This window comes from Saccostrea cucullata, unplaced genomic scaffold, assembly GCF_032062105.1.
Source record: "Saccostrea cucullata isolate Sc308-1 unplaced genomic scaffold, CSIRO_AGI_Scuc_v1 ctg1953, whole genome shotgun sequence".
Lineage (NCBI taxonomy): Eukaryota > Metazoa > Mollusca > Bivalvia > Ostreida > Ostreidae > Saccostrea > Saccostrea cuccullata.
Genome location: NW_026937563.1, coordinates 64174 through 79189, shown reverse-complemented (window position 1 = coordinate 79189; position 15016 = coordinate 64174). Strand labels below are relative to the sequence as shown.

At 32.6% G+C, this 15016-nt stretch overlaps 1 protein-coding gene across 1 annotated transcript; it reads left to right on the top strand.

Annotated features, from left to right (window-relative positions):
- The first annotated feature begins 1348 nt into the window (after window positions 1-1348).
- Window positions 1349-8434, top strand: LOC134248403 (uncharacterized). The gene is made up of 6 exons (XM_062730808.1): window positions 1349-1450; window positions 4706-5982; window positions 6601-6642; window positions 7007-7048; window positions 7582-7624; window positions 7999-8434. The coding sequence occupies exons 1-5, from the start codon at window positions 1416-1418 to the stop codon at window positions 7617-7619; spliced, it is 1434 nt and encodes a 477-aa protein (XP_062586792.1). The 5' UTR covers window positions 1349-1415; the 3' UTR covers window positions 7620-7624; window positions 7999-8434.
- The last annotated feature ends 6582 nt before the right edge of the window (window positions 8435-15016 follow it).

Here is a 15016-nt window from a genome sequence, read left to right as displayed (position 1 = left end):
CAAAACTATTTCACTCAAGATCAAAGATTCAAAGTAATTGATATCCAATAGAAAGTCTTGTCACAAGAATTACATAAGTACATGTATGTGAAGTATGAAAGTCATAGCTCCAACAGTTCAAAAGTATGATTCAGGTTATAGTTGGGTAATGTTGTGCAAAATTGGGTCAGACTCCAAAGTCGAAAGGTTAAATTTGATGTACCAAAGCAGAGGTCTTGTCAATACACAACTGAAATATGAAATTAAAGCCATTATTTCAACCATTGAAAAGATATTGAAACGATTAAAGTTTTTGCGAACAAACAGACAATTTGACGGACGGACCACAAAAAAAAAAACAAAACATTTAACCCCGAATCTTTGAATACGGGGCAGAAAAACTCTTGGAAAAATCTATATTTATTGCAAATTTTCTTTTTTGTACTTTATTTGTTTAAAAAAGCTAAACATTTAATGTATACAATTTATTTTTTTTTTTCAATTGAATACGGTTACTGAGAATTTTAGCGCGATGAACTGACGTCTTCTCTCCGTTAATTTTTCGAGTGATGTGCAAGAAAAATAATTATCTACCAGATTTATTGTTCAATTAATGCTCTTTATCCTGTATATTTGACTTGCCTACATAGCCCATCTTCGCTAGCCAAGGGTTTTCGATCCGAAATCTACAACGTTGTAAAGTAGATTTCGGATCGGAAACCCTTGGCTAGCAAAGATGACATACCGTAGCCAAGCGTTGTAGCACGCTGTTCCAGCTGCATTTCATTCTGACATTTTTAATTTCATTTCCGATATAATTATTTTTTCTTTTCCGGAATTTACCTGTGCGGCAATTTTAAATGTTTCAAAGTAAGTGAAAATGGAATTTAAATGAATTTAAAAGTCGATATTAATTACCAAACATTTATTAGCATATAGTCTTGGTGAAAGAGTTTAATGAACATAAAGTTTTTACCACATTTAAAGTGCACTAAATAAATTAAATTTCAGGGGGAACTTATTAGAGATATATTCACAGTCGCTTCATTGATAAAAAAAATCAGAAATTGGATATCAATGATTTATCTAATTATGTTATTCTTTTAAAATTTTCTTAGGTAAAGTCTTCAAATCTACTACTAAAGGTACTATCTGAAAAATGTCGAAAATGAAGTCCAACTCCGGACAGGGGAAAACTGGATTTCTGTAGTATAGAACATAGTATGCAGTGTTATCTTAAGTAATATTCGACAAATTCCATTTTTATTGGCGTATAAAAACCACGCCTCATTTTTTTTTCAGTTAAAACGTCCAGTTATAAAGCGATCGCGCATATGTACTGTATACTTTCATCATGTTCATCTGATTAAAATTAAAAAAAAACAATAAGCAGTAAGATAGCGCGATATTTTACGTGTACAATAAATGCAATTTGTATGAAGAACATCATGGAAAAGGAATACATGTACATGTGAGTACGATTTGCTCTTTATCACATTTTCTATTCTTATGTTTTTTTTTATTCAATTTATTTTTTTCGGGATTGGTGGGTCCGTTTAACCTTTTTTTAATTTGATTTTTTATATAAAAATCTACATTTTGAAATAACGATCAATGAGTACAAATTTATTGATTACACATAACGCGCAATTACATGCTAATTTTGTTTATAAATGTATCAAAAGTAGATTAAAAAATTCTATGTCCGCCTTACGACCTCAAACAATATAAAATCAATCATTTTAAGTTATGCAGTATAATCTTTTTGTCTCCTGTATTAGTGAAAGTGAAGTGGACATAAAATCTCACCCGTCTGTCCGTTCGTCTTTTACAAAAAAAAACTTCGACATGTACCTTGGTCGTAACTTTTGAAGGAGAAGTTATGCGGCATTTATTTTTCACTTGTAGTATAATTTTTCACCCTCCCTATATATAGACATAGTCCTTGAAATGACGCAAATATAAGCTTAAGCCGGGAGTAAATAACCTGACATAACAATGCATAATTTAATGCCCCTGTAATCGAAGAGTCGGTGTATATTATATAGTTTTTGTCCTGTTCGAACGTCCGTCTCTCTATTTTTCAATTTGTCTGCAAAAAATTAAACCTTAAAAAGATTTGCTAATGAATGGCATATTCTCTTTGCACATGCGTAGCCTAACGTATGCCAATGGCATCCGGTTTAACCTCGCTTATATTTCTGCATGGACCTCAGGGTCCACGCAATAATCCCCTAAAACGTATTCCGGCCTACGATGATATCACAATTTTGTTTTAAATCAAATAAATCGATAAATAGAGAATGATACATACCCTTTTCCATATCACATTCTGTGTCAGTCCGAGACACCAATATCAGCCAGAGGGCCGAATTTGGTTTGAAAAATAATGCCTTTCACACGTTAAAAGTCACAATCAGGTAAATATATAGTATGAATAAGTCACAAATGTAAATAAAAGTAATAAGGTATCATTTTAACACATTTATCGGGCTATAAATACGGGTTGGTACATGTACGAGATTAAATTCATCATAAATTTAATAGCCCGATAGATGTTTTAAAATGATACCTTATTTTCTTTTTTTTACATTTGTGACTTATTCATACTTTATATTTACCTGATTGTGACTTTTAACGTGTGAAATGCATTATTTTTCAAACCAAACGGCATGTATGTAATATAATATATATAATAAAACATACTTAGTAATAATATACAGCACACATTAAGTTGAGAAGAAAATAAGTATTTAGTCATGCATGGATTTCTTACATACATGAACATGGTCTATTGTCTCATACGATTTGGGTTTGTTTCTACTTCTATTTCAATGCACTCGATCCGTAATTTGAAAATAATCTATTACATGTATTTGTAAATTAAGATTAACCTTATTTTCAAAATGTTAAAATTAAGAGAATACGAACCCACCAAAAATTGTGTATGATTACAAGGACCTTTTTTGTGGTTTAATTTACTAATTTACTAATCCTGCAGGTCTGAGATGGATTTGTAGGGCTGATATAGGTTATCAGCCCCGCAAATCCATATCAGCCCTGCAGGGCTGATACGGCTATTGTGACGTCAGCCATATCGCATATGCAAAAAATCTGTATTTATTACTAAGTGTGTTATAAATAAATATAAAAAAAAATGTTTAAAACTATACACAGCCAATTGTGCCTATCGTTAATTTAACATGAAAATAACATTAATTTAACGTTACATATTTAACGTTTAATTAACGTCAATCGAGCTTATACATGAATTTAACGTTAAAAAATTTAACGTTAAATTAATGTAATTTTCATGTTAAATTAACGTCAAGTGTTAAATTAACGTTAATTAGTTCACACTTATTTAACGTTAAAATGCATATTTTTGGAATTTTCCTTCCTATTCTTCCAGAAAAATACATGTTATTGCATCATAGCAGAAGCTTAACTGATACTACATGTAATCATAATTATTTCTCTAAAAGTACACCAGAACACTGAGAAGTTCATCAGTTTTGCACTTTTCCTTTTAGCACTGCAGAAAGCTAAGCTTGCATGTTGACTTTATCCCCTGTGTCACTTTCTTTTCAATTTGAATGTATCCTAAAGGTAAAGAGACCCATCAGCTCTTTTAACAAAATCCCTAAAATTCTGAGCATTGCCTCCAATTTTATATTTTCTAAAGAAAAGAGAAAAAAAACACAAATTCATCCATTAATACTTTTAATCAGGCATCTTCAATACAATGCTACAAATTTTCTTTCTTTTTTTCCAATCTGAAAAAGAAGAGGTAATTACATATATAATAATAATTATTTTAAAAAAAAATACTTTAAACATGAGCAATACATTAACAATTAACTTCAATTTGTCTAAAATATACTAAAACAAGAAGTCCATGAACCACATTGCTCACTCAAAACATGGGCTAGTTAAAAAACACAAATCAGCTAAGGATTGAAAAGCTTAGTAACTGTTATTGGGGGGGGGGGGGGGGGATTGAATTTTCTATAACTCGAGAATATCGTTATTTCAATACAGCATACATTTAATATGTTGACGGTGCGACCGTTAGGGCGAGCGCAGATACTTATCCAGTTTCCATTTAGATCGAACTCGTCAAACCACACGTGACATTCGGTGCGTATGACTCTGACGTCATATGATGTCGTTTGCATGTTGCTTTACCGAACAGAGTGCTGATTTCAATCAGTTTATGATTATTTTTCTGCAATAACAGATAAATTCATTAAATCAGGGCAAGTGTATATTTCTTTTATCTTTTGTCATTATTTCGCGAGAACGTGGCTTTAGTGTTTGTGAACGAAGCGATGCATTGTGGGTCAAAATTGCTGCGGCAAAACATTTTATGGAATGAATGTGCATTAGTCCGAATTTTCTCTTCGCCCAGGCGTTGTCGTTGGAGCTCGTAGTTACAAAAATGTTTCATACTCCAAGGTCAGGGTCAAAATTGGTGGTACCCAAAGAAGGGTATGTGAAATATGACTAAATCAGATGTTATAAGCAAGGTTTAAATTCTTGCAAACAGCTAGACACACAGGCAGTTATACAGCTAGACAGACAGACGGATACGACAAAAAAATATATTTCCCCGAATCTTCGATTACGGGGGCATAAAATCCATATTTTCCTTTCAAATTGTATACACGTCATATATGTGAATTTTTTTTCAAACTAAACAACATGTGCTTAATTTTCTTTGCAGAATATTTCCTCTTCTATTCTCCCTTTGTTGTCACCAAGCAGAAGGAATATTAAACTTGGCAGATGTAACAGTATATGTCGATGAATTTATCATAAACTTGGGGGAAGAATTTGAAAATGGAGACATTGATAATGCTGAAACCATTGTTCTTAATTTATTAAGAAGTGTTCCGGGGTTTGGAAATGTTGTGAAACTATTTGTTAGCGGCGGGAATTCGGAAATAAACGAACTTTATAGAAAATTAGATCAAATGTCACATGATGTATCTCAAATTAAGGCGGTGGTACAAACAATACCATCAATAATACAAATATCTGTCATTCAAAAACAGGTCGCTGAAGACGAACGGGAAATTAACAATTGTTATTTGGACTCTTTAAGTTATCTTAATAACCCCACCGGGTCTCCGGAAATTGATAGAATGAAAACGTGCTATGACAAGTTTCAGTATGTTAGGGATGTTAGTCGGATTCTTCAAGGAGAATCGGTTACTTTTAATCAACACTCTTTGTTTAAAGAAGTGAAATTGAAGAGTGGTTTTTGCAATGGAACTGAGATAGTAAACATATTCAAATATCTCTATGGACTTTTTACAAAAGGATGCATAGCTGTCGGACTTGCAGAACAAGTAAAATTCGAAAATAGTACCAGAATCAACGACGAATGTCAGTCATTTGTTCCACGCATTTTTACTTTTATCCGTGAATTCTACTCTACTTGTCAGACTTTCGATTTATGTAGCGTGGAAAAAGAACACAATTTCATGCTTCAAACGATATCATCGGACGTGGAAAACAGTATTAAATTTTTCAAAATTTTATTCCCGTGGTACGAAGCCACATTAATTAGAACGTCCTCTCCTTTAGATTACGAAATACTGGATTCTACCAGAACGCCATCAGTCATGACAGTTCAGAGGGGGTTTACTTATTATTCTGTTCTTTGGTTTCCAGTCAAGACGATGTTTTTGCACACAAACGCAAACAACGTTTCCAGTTTTCAAGTGAAATTTGAGGGAGCTTATGAAATAGAAAACGGTTTGAACTTAACTATCGTCCGTCATAACAAAGAGATTGTGCTTTGGGGATCAGTGAACGTATCAGCTTTGAACGTACGTCTGTTCAATCCCTGTAAACACAAAATAAAAGCTCCTATGCCAGCTGTTAGCAAAACAGGCCTTAAGGATTGGGAAATTGCTTTGGTAGTGGTTGGATCTCTGGTAGCCTTTGTTATAATAGTTTGTGTCATAAAACGTTGCTGTAACAATAAAGACGAAGGTAAGTCGGGCTGTGAATTTGTTACATTAAAACTAAGGTTCAAACTTTTTTATAGCTATCTCAAGGGAAACAATTGTAGAGAAGTTTAATTTTAAGATTTATAATTTAAATGTATTATTTATATATGATAAAATTTTCATTCAAGAGTACATACAGCTAAAAAAATCTTTTTAAATTAATGAAGGACAGACGGAGAACCTCCTAATCTATAGGAATATTTTTTAGGGTGATAGAAATTTGTCAAATGAAATTGCATTGCAAAATCCGAAAGGATTCTTGAGATTTTGTGTAGAAACGAACGTGTTACAGACAGACAAATATAAAGACATTCTGACCGACGAACAGACAGAACGAAATCAATATTCCCACTTTAAAAGGGGATAAAAATACTGTTCACTATGTTATTCATTCTACCTTGTTAAAAAAAATACTTCGTCAAATATCTGCAACGATAAAGATTGAAATTTTACGTATATATTTTCTGGGTTTTTTTTTTTAGATCAGACTTCAGGCACAGTTGGTCATCCAAGCATTAACTTAAGTTAGTTAGGACAAATGCATATTGACAGTTATTGCAGAATAATTGAAATTTTTCATATATATTTTCTATCTTTTTAGATCAACCTTCAGGCTCAGTTGGTCATCCAAACATTAACTTAAGTAAGTTAGGACAAATGAATATTGACATTTATTGCAGAATATGTTACTTTCTTTTCAGGGGCATGATATAACCTTTAAAAAGTTGGAAAGTTTAATTATATACTAGTATCCTTGCTATAAAATCCAACAATTTAATGTTATGAATATCGTTAATCCAACTGTTGCGGATACAACTAAAAGACAATTAAATGGACAAAAAGCGTCATTGGTTTAAAGTTTTTTCCGACCGAAATTAAAAAAAAAAACCACTACTTTTCTAATCGTTACGATGTTTGATATTGCCCCTGATTGAAAAATTACTATCCAGTTCTTGTCTGCATCGTAAAGATTAAACTTTTATATATATTTTTTTCCTGTCTTTTAGATCAAACATCAGGCACACTTGGTTACGCAGACACTAACTTCAGTAAGTAAGGATTAATGAATGTTGACAATTATTGCAGAATGTGTTAGTTTGTTTTCAGGGGCATGATATAACCTTTAAAATTTACAAAACTTTATAATATATCCTTGCTTTCAAACCCTATAATTGCAATTTATATAATAAATATCAATAATTAAACTGCTTTGTATACAAGTTAGAGACGATTCAATCAATCATAAAGCTTCGGAGATTTTCAGTATTTAAAAAAAAACCCACTTAATTTGCTGATTATTTCAAGTCTGACATTGGCGTCGTACCTGGGGGGGGGGGGGGGGGGGGGGGGGGGGGATGGGGGGGTGTTAGCACCCCCACTTTTCTTTGCAAAGATTGACATGATATAGGCATTGAAAATTGGGGTTCACCCTTTTTTGTTGGTCCCCCTTTCTATTAGCCCCTTTTCAATTTGCTTCCGACGCCCATGTTTGAAATTGATTTTTATTGAAAAATTACTGTCCGATTCTTGTCTGCAACAATAAAGTTTGAAATTCTACAAATATTTTTGTCTGTCTTTTTAGATCAAATAACAAGCTTAGATGATTTTTATAGACACTAACTTCAGTAAGTAAAGGCAAATAAATATTGACAATTATTGCAGAATGTGTTAGTTTGTTTTAAGGGGTTTGAGACATATATTACCTTTAAAAAGTTTCAAAGTTTTTTGATATATATCTTTGCCATTAAATTCAACAATTGCATGAAATTTTTAGCTATGAATATCATTAATCAAACTGTTGCAGACACTTTAATGAATAAAAGGCGTCATAGGTTTGTCGAACGAAATTTTTAAAAAAATTACTAAATAATTTTTTTTCTAATTATTATCGTTTGAAATTATCATGTCTGAAATTGATTTTTAATGTAAAATTACTGTCCGATTCTTGTCTGCAACAATAAAGATTTCAATTCTACAAATATTTTTTCTGTCTTTTTAGATCAAACATTAGGCCCAGCTGGTTTCCCAACTACTTCCTTCTGTGAGGAAGGACAAAGGAATACTGACAATAATTGTTGCAGAATGTGTTAGTTTGGTTTCAGGGACATAAAATAACCTTTAAAAAATTGCAATTTTTCATTATATATCTTAGCTATAAATTAAAATTCTACAATTGTTTATGGAATTAAGAGTGCCTGGTTTGCCACTCAAAGACCTGCAGATAAACAAAATACTTTGAAATATGCTAATTAGAAGACGTAAATAAGTTAAATTTAATTAGGATCCGATAGCAGTTCACAGATCAAATAATTATTAATATATGGAACATGTCTTGTTTGCCTGAAAGTGGTGTCCTTGTCTGATGTCAAGAATTTAAAAGAAAAATTTTGACCAAATATAAAAAAAAATGAATAAAACTCGGGTATACTTTATTTTTTTTTTCAGGTGTAGAAATAGTAATAAAGGTGGATCTAAAGTTTATTATTGATTGCTTTTTTAATTTCAATTCATTTGTTGTATGAATTAAAGTAACTTATTTTTTCATTGTTTGACCATTTCAGTGAATAATTTTTATATTTGATGTTTAAATTATTCTTCAATATTTATCCGCACAGAGATTACTTTATATAATTGAAAGTTCAAAATTACTTGTTGCATAATCGTAAATGTATAATTAATAGGTTATATATTTGAATACTGTTAAATAATTCCATTCTTAATTTTATTTATTGATTCCTTGTGTTTTGATTGGACGAGAACACATTCAAGATCAAAGTACTGAAAGTACTGGGAAGCGCTAAGCATATTGATTTGGAATTCGTCAGAATTATTTTAATTTAAAATGTCCTGTGGTGTTGAATTCTAAGCGATATTTTGACAGTGCGATACACAGGGGCCTGTAACATACTGTATTTGATTTTACATAATCACTATATGTATACAATCAAAGTACTGAAAGTACTGAAAAGCGGTTAGCATGTTTTCATGGAATATGACTGTACAGAGTAGAATAACAAAAAATGCATTGAGTGATGATATAAAAGTAAGCATGCATATCTTTGTCCAACGTCATCAGCGAAGAAGCAGATACACTGACTTTTGTAGTACCTAACTAAATGGTAAAACCAATAACTTCCCAGATTGATGTCACAAATGTATGTTTCAAAATATCAACCTGAGATTTTCAGTTTGAAAGACAGGAAGTTCAATTTCAAAAATTTCTTCCTAATTGTCTCCATTGGTGGCGTCCAAAAGTGCTCAGAACAAAAAAATATGTTGATGTTGCAAATTTAATTGTCTTTCATGCTCTATTGATTCTGAAATTAGCGTGATTAGGTAACTATAAAGGCTACTATAACAAACAACTCAAAAAGAAAATTAAATGATAATTCAAATTCAAATCTTTAGATTAATTTATTTGATGTACTGTACATAGATCTTTAGCTGGCTAGTCTGAGAAAAACGGATGGACGAGCAGAGAATTTGTAAATTAATTAATTTCAGAGAGCTTCAGTTTCGTAGGCTCACTGCGGGTCAGCAGGTGTGACCTGTCATTGGGGATGCTTACTTCTCCTAGGCACCGAGACCGATCGCTGTTTATTCTGTATTTTGATACAGATACTGAGTACATCTGTTTATTAATATTATGAACTATTTCTCTCACAGGAAGAAAGACAAGTAAACAAGATAATAAAGTTTTAAGAAATGTACATTATTGACTTTTCATACAATTAAATGTTCGAATACAGTACCGACCAGACACAACCTAACAGAAAGCGAACCCGGAGCGGACCCCGGGTTCGCTCTCTGGGTCCGCTCCGGGTTCGCTCGGGGTCCGCTAAGGCTGACCCCGAGCGAACCCGGAGCGGACCCAAAGCGAATCCGTAGCGGACCCCGAGCGAACCCGAAGCGGACCCAGAGATCGAACCCCAAATTCAGTAGCGGTCCCAGAGAGCGAACGCGGGTTCGGTATTTCTTTACAGAGCTGTCAATCAGGATTAGCGATTAACCAATCAGCGCATCAACCAATCAAAATAGCATATTGATCTGTCGATTGGGATATAAGATCGAACGTGTTGATTTAATTCGATATACATGTAAATCCAAACACTGTACATACGAGCAAAACGATAATTAAAATATTATTTAATATTTATTTATTTTAATTCTCCGGGTTGTATTTTATATTTATATATTTATTTTCTTTTCATTAATGCAATTAATTAATTATATGTTTTAATTTTCCACGTAGAATTATACATGAATATTTACGTTTTTATTTTCTTTAGTTTTTATACCGGTATTTAAAGTCCATTTGATAAATAAACTGGGTAAATACATCAGTCAATGCATAAAAATGAAACTCAATTGTTATTACAATTTTTTACTGACAAAAAGAGGAGAATAGAAATATAGTTGGTCCTCGACAATTATTGTAAAATTTCATCATCTCAAGATACTAACAATTCAGGAATATTAACGTGCCCAATATTTAAACATAAATAGATACAGAAAACATCAAGACAAAAGAGAGAGAGAGAGGGGGAGATCATAACTATAATCTCTCATCATTAGACTTGATTTTAATAATAAATCCTGACGACTTTTACTTAAATTTCTATGAGTCTTCCTCCCAATACTGTACTTAAAGACCCAATTTTTTTTACCGTAGGGTTACCTGAGGAGGGGGAGTGGTCTTAGTAACAGTGGTGTTATTTACCTGGAGACCCCCAATACCCAAGATGTCAAAAATCTATATACACGTAGCATTACACAGGAAGTCTGTGTCTGGTGATCAGGGGCAATATTCCGTGTTTCGTGTCTAAATTTGAGTGAAACTATATGAAATAATTGAAATATTTCAATAAAAAAAATTTATAAATACTTTCAGCGATATATAATGAAGAAAAAAATTATAAAAAGAAATATCGTTTTTATATTTAAAAAAAAATGATAAATTAAAGAAAAGAACACAGAGTAAAACTACAAAGTAAACAAATCTTCTTTTAGTTAAACTTATGTAAATATCAAAATAAAAAAAAAAAAATTCTATTAATACAAGTAGGTAGGCCTATCCGTCGTGTGAACATATACAATGTACAGTACCACGATAGGAATATTGCCTACGTTCTGATCAACAATAGTGTCGAAGATATTAACCATTTCCGGGTGTTCGTGTGTTTAAATCTTTTTTTATTGTTTGCAAGATTTCTTATATACTTGTAAGAATTGATCTTTGGCTGTATATATTCACTTTTTAATTTCGAATATTGGGTATGTGACAGATGTTAGGAAATTCGAACTAAAAGTTACAATCTGGAAACTCCTAGCTGTTTCTGACATTTCAGAACTTTACAACGGAACATGGTGTAGATTGTATTCATATAAACGTAGGTAAAACATGGGATAAATGAATTTTTTACCCGTGCCGTTTATGCTAAATATCATTTCTTATTTATCATATTTCAATTTTAATCAGCGTTTCTGTGCACGGACTGGTCTAAATTCTACAGAGCAGATATCTTGGACGACATATCGCCTAAAATACAATATGTAGCCGTTGAGATTTAAAGCAAATATTTTATGAAGTCATGTTTTAATTATCTACTCTCAATTGTTTTTAAAATAAAATTTTACCAAGATTCTTTTTTTAACCCCCTTGTATACAAGACGGCTACATGAAAGTGTTTGACGCGTGACCAGGCAATCGTTTTCAAAAGACACAAACTCAGACTATCAGGTAGCACGGGTAGATGACCTGTCAATCAAATCAGAAGCTATTGTTTTTTTAATGATTGACTGGCGGTAAATAATTGATCTTGAATCAGGTAGATTTTGGGGGCGTTAACATTAAATTGGGTGTTTAAATTGTTTTCTATAAGCCTGCTGCAGCTATTTTTTTTTTAAATATACATGTACAGGAAGATGTATATAAAGCACTAAAAATGACCAACAGTTTTCGGGACGCTCTGTCTCTTCCTTAGGACAAAGAAAAAAGTTAAAAAGGCATAAGAACAAAGGGAAAATAGAAACCAAAAACAACTAGCACTACTCATAAACTACTAAACACTTTATATTTACATAGTTACATGTTGAACTGGAAATTTATATAAACACTATTAAAGAAAGAAATCCGGACCGCTGTGAAATACGTGATCTGGTTTATCGGGGTATACTCAGGTGAAGTGCGATTTACATAATGGAACGAATTAATTACGCTAATTAATCACGCCATTTAGTAAATCGTACATTGTTTCATTCTCTCAAAATGGCGTAACTATACCTGACAAAGAATGAACTATTATAAATTTTGAAATGTTTTAGGACTAATTCTTGGGAAAAAATAATTAATAAAGGCGTAAGCAATACATAGTTATGTGGGTTGTTCGAGAGTTGGTAAGGCAAACTAACTGTAGAGTTACACTAAATTGAAAGAATAATCTTGTTAAGTATCATATTAGGAATTGGGTCTAATTCACGTTCATTCTGGTAAAGTCATTCAGTTTGTTAATACCATTAAGGCGGAATGACAGAAGGAAGATTTTCATATACACACATTTTTTTCATGCCCAAGAAGATCAATAAGTTTAAGAAGATCAATAATTTTGATGTAAATTTTGAATAATTTAATGTAACACGTAAATTGAGAAATCAAAATAAAATAATTAAATATATAGAATTTTTTAAAGACAATGTGTGTGTGAAATAGGGGGCATATACCGGTATTAATATATTCTTATCGGGTCGGGAGAACAATTATTATTTGCCTTGTTCTTTATTCTGATTAAAATCATACTCGCTCCAAATTTCTGACCGTGAAAAAAAAGATCTAATATACTGTGTAATTTTTTTTTAGGAAATGTCCGGTAAATAAATATTGCGAACTTTTAATGTGTAACTACTATAAATGAAATCTAAATATATCAAATGTACAAAAGGTTACATGTAATTTATATATAGATGCGATATCATAATTCACGTGTTAAGCAAACATTTAAACTACGATTTAGCAAAACGTAAGGAATAACAAATGTATTTTTAAACTATGTAAAGCATGAATTAAAAGGGTATTTAGTGTAGATTTCTTTCGTCAGTTTCACTTGTACACCATTCGATACATTGAAAATCAATTCAACACTCTTTTTTTTTTCTTCTTTTTTGTTTTCTCGTTTTAACTTAAGAAAAATAAATGCCTTATAACCCGCCGTTAAATTAGTTTGAATTTCTCGGGATCGAGAAATCAAGGAAATCAATTATTCATGTACATGTAAATCTACGTTGAATGTACATTTGAATTTTAGAAAAGTTATCAATGTTCTCCATTATATCACTGTTTACATGTACAGTTTACATGTCCGCATCGTCGCATAAACAACAATGATCGATCCACAATACCATTACTGTATTGGAATATACAAGGGGCGGGGCTTACTGGCAGTGAGATTAAAGCGGGGTCCGCTTCACGCATCAGTGCGTAAAGCGGTCCCAGGAAGCGAACGCCGGGTTCGCTCTAGCGGACCCAGAGCTGACCCCGAGCGAACGCGGAGCGAACCCGGAGCGCACCCAAAGCGCACCCGGAGCGGTCCCAAAATTTCTGAAAGCGAACCCGAAGCGGACCCCGAGCGAACCTGGGGTCCGCTCCTGGTTCACTCTGGTGTTAGGTTGTGTGCGGTCGGTACTGTAAGTAATAAATGACAATTATTTAAAAAAGAGTCGGCAAATATTTAAATAAAAATGTGATCGTTTATAATCGTTTGTAATAATTAGACTGAGTACAGAATTTATCCCTGGAACCAAAGCTTTCATTATCTTTTAAATAATTTCAATTGAGAAAAAAAGGAGAAGAAAACAAACGTTTCATTATGGAAGTAATCCATAACTGTACAACTTACAGATGTATTCAGTTTTTTTTATATAAAGGCTTTCTTCATGTACTAGTATTAATCAAGTTAATTAAAGGGATGCCTTAATATTTTAGCAAGGAAAAGGAAACTCATTCGAGAGATTCTCCGATGTTTTGCAGTCGGTAATAACCTTCAACCCCTTTAGCCAGTAATTAACCCGTCCTCCCTGTGCCAGTAGCATAATTCGGTCAAATATTTATTGTTCACGAGGGGTGCCTTATAATAAATCACAGGCACCTGAATTTTTATCAGTAAGTCTCTAAATTAGCCAAATATCGAAACATTCTACCCCCTCTATATAAAGTATAAATACACAAGGCGTGCAACGCCTTTTTGACCCCTTGTTCGATTCAGGCCTCAATTTAACACATAAATCGGACATGTCTACTGGTTTTCGTGTAGCATTGGGTTCAAATATGATATTTCTCGCTATATATTTCTTCCTTAAGTTTAAATCCAACGCGTTGATAATTTTATCAGCTAAACTTCATGCTGACTTCGAATTTCGTCACAGGGCCCGATCGCCATCAGCTGACGTCACGGAAATTTAATCTCGACACCAAATGCTCCTATACATAAACTTTTTTAATACAACAATTATAAATTTATTTCATTGACAAACAAAATCAGAGAAAAATTAAAAACCGAAAGATTAATATGTTGTTTTGATAGTCTTGATTTTAATTAGCATATGTTATATGTGTTAGAAACAAATCATAGGTAGAGGCTTTGTCGATAGGTAGCGCCTTATGGAAGTTTCCGGTGTCGATACATGACATAAAGCGGTTAGCGAAGCTAACCGCTTAAAAAGAGAAAGGGAAACAACGTCAGCTCGAATTTACACAGGGTCGATCTCGGAAATGACTCGTGTTTTCAATAAAATACCTTGCAATTAGTGAAATAACGTCTGGGATCATTCAGTAATAATCACTCTTTAATAAAAATACCATCGCGGTCATTTAAAAATCGTGTAAGTCGTGTTTTGCAGATCCGATATCCTGTCATGCAAGTGATGTAGTTTAAGTCGTCCACTAAATTCGCTAAACATTGCATCCAATATTTAACGCGAGATGTGATTGGTCAATAGTGCTTTTCTAGAATAGATTTGACCAA

Coding starts and splice junctions, on each gene's coding strand:
- LOC134248403 (XM_062730808.1), top strand. CDS start 1,416: ATGAAGAACATCATGGAAAAGGAATACATGTACAT. Junction 1,451..4,705: donor GAAAAGGAATACATGTACAT/GTGAGTACGATT, acceptor TTTTCTTTGCAG/AATATTTCCTCTTCTATTCT. Junction 6,643..7,006: donor TCATCCAAACATTAACTTAA/GTAAGTTAGGAC, acceptor CCTGTCTTTTAG/ATCAAACATCAGGCACACTT.